The sequence below is a fragment of the Oryza sativa genome, chromosome 8 (genome assembly GCF_034140825.1).
Source record: "Oryza sativa Japonica Group chromosome 8, ASM3414082v1".
Lineage (NCBI taxonomy): Eukaryota > Viridiplantae > Streptophyta > Magnoliopsida > Poales > Poaceae > Oryza > Oryza sativa.
In genome coordinates this window covers 9809862-9817750 of record NC_089042.1, presented here as the reverse complement: position 1 = coordinate 9817750, position 7889 = coordinate 9809862, and the positions used below count along the sequence as shown (strand labels likewise).

At 41.2% G+C, this 7889-nt stretch overlaps 1 protein-coding gene across 1 annotated transcript; it reads right to left on the bottom strand.

Moving 5' to 3' along the window:
- Window positions 1-665: 665 nt before the first annotated feature.
- On the bottom strand, window positions 666-3890 carry LOC4345104 (GCN5-related N-acetyltransferase 7, chloroplastic). The gene is made up of 5 exons (XM_015793254.2): window positions 3456-3890; window positions 2649-2804; window positions 1746-1841; window positions 1267-1387; window positions 666-959 (listed from the first exon to the last, which is right to left on the bottom strand). The coding sequence occupies exons 1-5, from the start codon at window positions 3786-3788 to the stop codon at window positions 790-792; spliced, it is 876 nt and encodes a 291-aa protein (XP_015648740.1). The 5' UTR covers window positions 3789-3890; the 3' UTR covers window positions 666-789.
- Window positions 3891-7889: the final 3999 nt, after the last annotated feature.

The following is a 7889-nucleotide window of genomic DNA, read 5'->3' as shown; positions in this document are numbered from 1 at the left end:
ATTGGCGGCGAGCTCGAAAGGTCAGTGGACGTGGGATCCCCCGCCGCTGGCGAAGGAGTGGGGGACAATGGGGCTAGGGTTTCGGGTTTCGATTTTTGGAATTTTTATTTTTTTGAGGTGGAACCAGCAAACGGTTGGCTCAACTGCATGGGAAAATAATATTAGACCATATGCAAAATTGCTTTTTTAAGTAGTGTCAATCCTCAATAGAAGTATTTATATGGCCAAAAGATCATCACTGTTAGATATTTTAAACAAAAAAAATAGTGTATTCGAAGTGATGTAATGTTGTGGACTTTAAATTGTTGTGTTCATTCTTTACTTGGAATGATAAGATTAGGCAACATTTAATTGCAAGATGCCATTTGGTGGAAGTGGAACTATTGATACCCTCAGTAAGTTGGATAAGACATGTCTATACATCATTTAAGACAAGACATGTTGTAACTTGTAAGTTGTATAAGACAAGTACATAATTCATGGCTTGGAAAATAGCAGTAAATCATGGGTTTCATCATACTAGATTTAGTAAAACTATTAATGCTTGCAAATTATCTTACCTTGGTTCTTTCTTCAGAGCCGTATTCTGATTGCTCAAAGGAAAAAAACATATTGTGTTCTGAAATCTGAACAAACTGGATAGCATGTGCAGAACAAGCAAACAATACGGAGGAAAGCGAGACAGATCACTATATTTAAAAACTTTTGGCATCAGGCAGTGAGAGAAATACATTAATTAATATCCTATAGGAAGAACGTAACTATAAACAAAGGCATTTACACGTATAATCACAAAGCGTCTTTCTTCAGATCGAGCCAAAGAAGCAGCCTTCGAGGCCGGCCAAGAAATCTAGCCTTCCATGCAGGCTCCTCACTCTCATAGACAAATCCACATTTGTTGTACAGCTTCTGTGCTGCCTCATTGTTGATGGCAACATGGACATACAGATCAGTTATACCTGTCACAATTTTGCGCAACATGAGCATTGGTGAACAAAAAGGGCGTTAATCAGGGAAAAGAAGGGAAATAATAGGTCTGCTAATCAGGTCATGGACTGTTTAAGCTCATCAGAAGTTAGCAGGACTTCATAAAAAAAATAATAACTATCAGTTTGTAGAAGGTATTGTTGTGCTGGACATTCTCACAAGTCACAGGTCTGATTTCCATGCATTTACCGAGTCACAATTTCATGTATGTTGATGATCATAAGTATATGATCATCATGAAAGCAAATGAGTTAAGAAAGCAAACAGAAATCGACTCACCCCATTCACGAGCCAGTTTCTTAGACTTGTCAACCAGGGCATAACCCAATCCATTTCTTTGAAGCTCCTTAGCAACACAAACATTGCTCAGATAAGCCCTTGTATGGCTGGACTCATTTACCTATTCATATATATGATGAAACATAACTATAATTCTTTGATGAAGTAAGAAAATGATTTTTTTAATTAAAACAAATCAGTATTTTGGATCATATCTTCACCTACACTTCCAAATGCAACTCATGTTTATTTGACAACAAAATGAGAAAATATGTAGTAAGTTAAATGTATGTGTCGTCAGAAAGCAAGCATTGCAGATATTAAGTTAAGTATAATCAGTTAACTCTGTTTGAAACTATAGAAAATGACAACCGATGAAATAAAAGCAACTAATCTAAGTTATGACTTTAATCAAGCTTCATCCTTAATTACATGAAATTTCTAATAGAATACAATTCAAAAGAACTCAATAACCTTACCCCAGGCCTCTTTCCGGTCAGTTCATCTGGTAGCCAAAGACACTGATTAAGGTCTAAACTACCAACTACAACTCTCTCTTCTCCATCTTCAACAAACTGAAAGTGCACAAAAAAAATAAGACATCAGATTCAGTGGACAAACTCTAGTATTTCATGGATTAATCCTGTTAGAGATGAATACCAGATATAGTGTAAAGCTCTAAGAATAACATGCGGGCCAAGAGAGGTGAATATGTAAAACTTATGATGAATAGTGCAATTTTGATCTAATAGAACATACAACTACCACCAGACTCATCTGGAAAACAAAAAAGATAACTACTGCCAAACTTCATACCGTAATTTGGAACTTTTTTTCTATGCACTCTGCTTGTGATAAAAATGAAACACAGTGAGCCTAGAAATGCCCTTCTCCAAATTTCTTGCTGTTGTAAACTTTAAGCCCTGTGGACCTCGAGCTTTGTACACATGCAGTAATTGTTAATGCGAATAGGACCAACAATATGCCCATGACTTATATTCCTTACTTAAAGATAAAGTTGATGTTAGGTTGCTTATCTATTTTGGGCATATGTTTCTAAACAGTCAATTCATCCTATTTATATGTATAATGATGAGGTCGTCCACTGCTCCACTAAACCTCTTCTCATTAAGAATGAAAAAAGTTCCTAGTCTCTTCTCTTCTTAACCTAGCCTCAGAGCCAGGTCGAACCATTTCAACACCTAGATCAAGGCGGCAAGCCCTTCATGTGTAAGTATTATATGCAAATGGAATACATAAAAATTCTTGGGGCAATGAATTTAACTTTTTGTCATTCAGAATTAAATATTTTAGTCACATGAAATGGATTTGCACAAAAAGAAACATTCATTTGATGGCATGATATCTATATAGCATTATACCTTACATGTAGAACAAAGCTCCTCTGCTGACACCAAAGAAGGCAACAGTGGGACTGTTCCATTTATACATGAAACTCTTTGAAAATTGATCATCTTCCCAGAAATTCGATCCTGTAATGCGTCATACTCCCGGTCCGCCAGAGATTTTCTGAGATCCTAATAGAACTTTAAATAAGTAAAACTAAAATTATTATTTAACCGTTTTGATGGTTCGCAGGCAGACCCAGGTAAAACAGAAAAAGATAGGCATGCACTGGGAGTATAGTCGATATAGAATGAAGATTTATTAAAAAGGTTAAAGAAAACATTATGATTCGTACAATGTGGCATCATTTTGCAACTAAAAGAAGTCCTTTATGCTAACTGTTTAAGACTTGACCAGAAGGATAATTTCAGCACACAGAAAACTAAATTTATATTTGTATTTAGAAATATATTTGTAACAATCATCGCTACATTTGCATCTTTGCAAAAGATAAGTTTTGAATGGCCTACCAGATAAGAAAAGTGGCTCCATTACCTAATAAATTCATCACTGGGAACCTCAAATTTAGAACTTATTCGCAACAGGCAAGAAATTCCTTGCTACGGAATTTAGTTAATTAGCAAACTAAAACTCAAAGAAAGTCTGAACGATTGCAAACATGCATTTCGTCAATCAGACAATCACAAACTAATCCACACCCAATGTTACGCAGGGGATTGAAGGTTGAAAAGTTTTAGCACAAATTCGTGGTCGTGTCGGCCATCACATTCCCCACCTAGCAGATGATCGCGCAGGAAAGGGGATCAAATCAAATCAATCACCTCGGCCCCGTAGGAGTCGGTGGCGTACTCGTAGAAAGTGCGGATGCGGAGTCGCACGGCAGCGCGGAGCTCGTCGAGCGTCACGAACTCCCGCACAGCCACCGCGCCCGCGCCGCTCCCCTCCAGCACCAGCGCGCCGCCACCCCCGCCTCCGCCGGTGGTGGTGGTGGTGGTGGCTGCGGCCCCCGCGGCGGCGCGGCACCGGAGGCGCGGCGGGTTGATCGGGCGGCGGGAGCGCGGGGCGGCGAGGGCGGGGTGGCGGTGGCGGGCAGGAGGGGATGCGGCGGAGTGGGGAGGTGGCGTGGGCGGCAGCAGCCGCGACGCCGACGCCATGGGGATGGGGGTCGAGGCGGTCGGCGGCGGCGGCTGCGGCGGCGGGTGGTGGTGGTTGGTTGGTTTGGTTTCAACGGGTGCGGATGCGTCTCCGCCACAACTGCCGCTGTTGCTGCCGGCTAAAATACTTAACGAACTCTAGAGTCTAGAGTAGTTGGTGAGAATTGAGCTGGAGAGGTGAGCTGCCCTGGGTTAATATATACTGATTGACCACTTGTCTTATTAAAAAAAATTATGTAAATATAAAAAACGAAAAGTTTTGTATACTCACTCCGTCCAATATAGAACCAACTTAGAATAAGGGTTTCTCTTTTTGAAAGAAAAAGAAAACCAAAAAAATAAAAAAACTGACTGATATTTCGAATTATTTTATTTTTGAAATTTTAACACATTTTTACTGAATTTGAATAAATTATAACCAAATTCACAAATATTTAAAAAAATCAAAAGTTTCGCTTGAAATATTTGCTTGCTAGAGGTGGGGACGAAATTCCCGAAATTTCCACCCCTGCCTAGAGTACGATGTGATGTTTTATAGCATAATGAATATGGGATATGGCACATTTCTTCTTAGATTCGTTTATTTTGGAATGAAAAAAGTAATGATCTTTGACTAGCTCGAATATGATCTTGTAAGGCTCTGTTCGACAAATAATGTTGGAAACTAAACCCACGTAAAATGAAGCAACGTATTAACGTATCATTAATTAACTATTAGCTTAAAAATTAAAAATGAATTAGTATGATTTTTTAAACCAACTTTCGTATAAAAAAGTTATGTAAGAAATACAAGTACAAAAAACATGCACGCAAAAAATGAAAAAAATAGAAGTTGGGCAGCCTAAGTTACTCAATCCGTTTTAAAATATAAACAATTATAGTATTTAAAATTTATATAGGAATACTCGTGAAGTACTTATGCCATCAGCCACTCATTGTTCAAATTTATTCTTATTTGTCTCTAACTACACTCAACACCTAAGTATTTTCTTCTCAACCTTGTATACACTAAGGGTGAGTTTGAGGAGGAGGAGATTGGAAAGATTAGGAAGATACCCAAAAAGAGGTGAGACATTAGCGTATGATTAATTGAGTATTAACTATTTTAAATTTCAAAAATAGATTAATATGATTTTTTAAAAAAACTTTTCTATAGAAATTTTTTGCAAAATACACACCGTTTAATAGTTTGGGAAGCGTGCGCACGAAAAACGAGGTGTTTTCTCACTCTAACTCACTTGAACGAACGCAGCCTAACGACACAAGGATACTACTACCTACACCCAAGATTCATATCTAAAATTACTTATATTTTAGAATGGAGGTAGTATTATTTTACAATGGAGGGAACAAAATATTTTCGAAGGCATCGGATAACCATTGAGCATGGCCACATTCTTGTCCATTGAACACGTGCGTGTGTTTTTAAAATTGATAGACAACAAGAAACACCAAAAATTAGAATTTGAACCCTGTTAAGGCTGGATTCATAAATCATAACCACACCGCTTAACCATTTATCATAGCCAGCCTCAAGTATTATGCTACTTATCCAAAGAAATGATCAAATATTAACCTCTCAAAATGCCGCGGGATCCTTGAAAATCTACAGTGCCATGTCAGCAATTTTTTTTCAAAAAGAACCCTGGGTTTTTGTTAATTACATACTGGTTCCCACCAACATCGTCCGTTCGATCTCATGGTAGGGCCGATCTAACCGTCTATGTTCCCACTGTGGCGGCCCTTTCTTAGCCGTGGGATCGTCGAATCGGGAACGAACGGCGTAGATTTCGTCCATCAGCACCAAACCCTAGCCCCCTCGCCCGTCTCACCCACAGCCTTGCGGGCAGCCACGTCGCCGCCTCGCCCTTCTCCCTTTGCGCGCGCCGCCGCATCCTCGCCCTCCGGATGAGTCTCCTCTGACGTAAAGTCAGAGGGACTTTGTCACTGACATGTGGGACCCACAAAGGTTGGGCCCACACGTCTGTGACCCACGTCCCTCTGACTTTACGTCAGAGGAGCGCGATCCTCGCCCTCCCCCAGCCATCATCGCCGCGCCGCCGCCACCAACAGGGAGGCCGTGACATCAGCTAGGATGGCCCCACGTCCGTCACCTGTGGCGAGACACGCTTTCCTCCCCGGCCAGTGCGGCGCCAAATCCGCCTCGAGGCCATCGGCTGGCGATACGCGCTGATGTATCCGGTGTAAGCCCTCTTCTTCTTCTCTCCCTCTTCGCCCAATTGATGTGGTTCTTGCTCAGGGGCCACCACCAGATCCAGTAGAAGGAGGTCGTAGGAGCAATGGGAGTTGCTTAGTGATTGCTAGGAGATCAGGGAGGAGAAGGAAGGATAAGGGCGCAGCTCAGTTATGGCTGCCACGACGATGGCTGTGGGTTGGCGGCAACTAAGGCAAGGCCATCGCCCAGTGCCACATGTGGCGCTGTACATAGCACCGCGACTGTTAACAACCGAATTTGGTAAGTATTCGTATCAGGAAAGGGGATTTGGTCAAGAAGAGTTGGAGGCGGAGATCGAGTTCTGGAACAGAGCAAGAATCGGCTGGAGTCTGGATCGGCTACGGTTAGGATCGGCTATGGCTAGGATCGGCTAATGTCGGGTTAAGCTAAATAAGCCGATATAGCCGATTCTGACAAAAGAACTTGTGCGCGACGTCCGGCTCAGGTTGATGTGCTTCAAGATGATTGCCACGCATGGATAGAGTCTTGGGAAGGCAATTGTATCTATTAATTAGGATTATTTATGTAAATTCCTTATAGATAAGTGTGGGCAAGAGTCTGCCGCAAAGACTTGTAATATTTTAGAGTTTGTTAGAGATAATAGTCGTGTCCGGTATGGGCATATCTTGTAATCCTCGGGTATAAATAGACCCCGAGCCCTATGTAATTCAGATATACACATTCAATACAATTCCGGCGCATCGCCACCTTTTGCTTTAGTTTTATTTCGACGAGTTCTTGCTTTCGGGTTGAGCTGCATCGGTTTCGATCTTCAACAAGAGGTAAAACTCGTTATGACGAATTATGTTCTTAGGGATTAGTGCTTCCATCTTCATGACACTCTAATCTCGTTTATATAATTCATCAAGTTATCATATATCTTACATAATCTATAGCAATATCATTGTCTAATATATCTTCGGCCGATATTTGTACGCAAAAGACAGCCGATTAGGTTAGATCTCGACATTGATTTAGATTATATAAGATATCTACCATTCTATGAATCTTCTAGCGGCTTGATTGTCTAGATATTGTTCTTCTTTTCATACTTAATGCTGCATCAATTGAATTTGATCTATTAAGTCGTGCTTAGAATATTAATCTCTAGCCTGCCATCTAGTTGTTGAGTAGAATAGCATCGGAGTTTCAGCCGATCGTATCTGATTCAATTATACTTGCTCTATTTGCTTCGCTGATATGATGAATCCGTCCTTTATACTGAGATAGTGCTATATTCAAATGTGTTAAACTGTTGTTTAATATGTTTTTACTGTTTTAACGTCTCCCAGGCCTCGTGTTTTCTGTCAACACGCTTTTGGCACGCCCAGTGGGACCTGATTAGAAGTCAGACGTCAGCTCCTCCTCATGGCCGAGAAACAAGCACCACTACCATCAAGCCTAGGCTCCGTTAAAGGCAAAGCACCAAAGCCGGGGTTGACTGACATCATTGATGACAATGTCCTGCCGATCGATCTTGAGAAGTTCACACCTGACCAGAAGCAGGAGTTTGAAGCAATGATGCAGCAGGCACGGGATCAGTATCTAAGCTCGTTCATGCAAACCCGCAAGGGAACTCTGGTTCAGAAGTACAAGATGAAACTAGTTGCTGATACCCCTGGAACCGGTTCTTCTAATAATGGAGAGGTAAAACAAGCTCCAGATGGCTCGGCTCAGCCAAGCAACAAAGGTGCTACCAGTGGTTCTGTAGGAAATCAAGACGATAACCCTCAAGAAGTGCACGGAGCTCCAGGTGATATTGCTCAAGGGCCGCAAGGAGGAAATCTTAGTCAGAATATCGAGCTAGCACAAGATTTTTTCAACAACTTTCAAGATCGGGTTGATTATGCGGTGCATCATGCTTT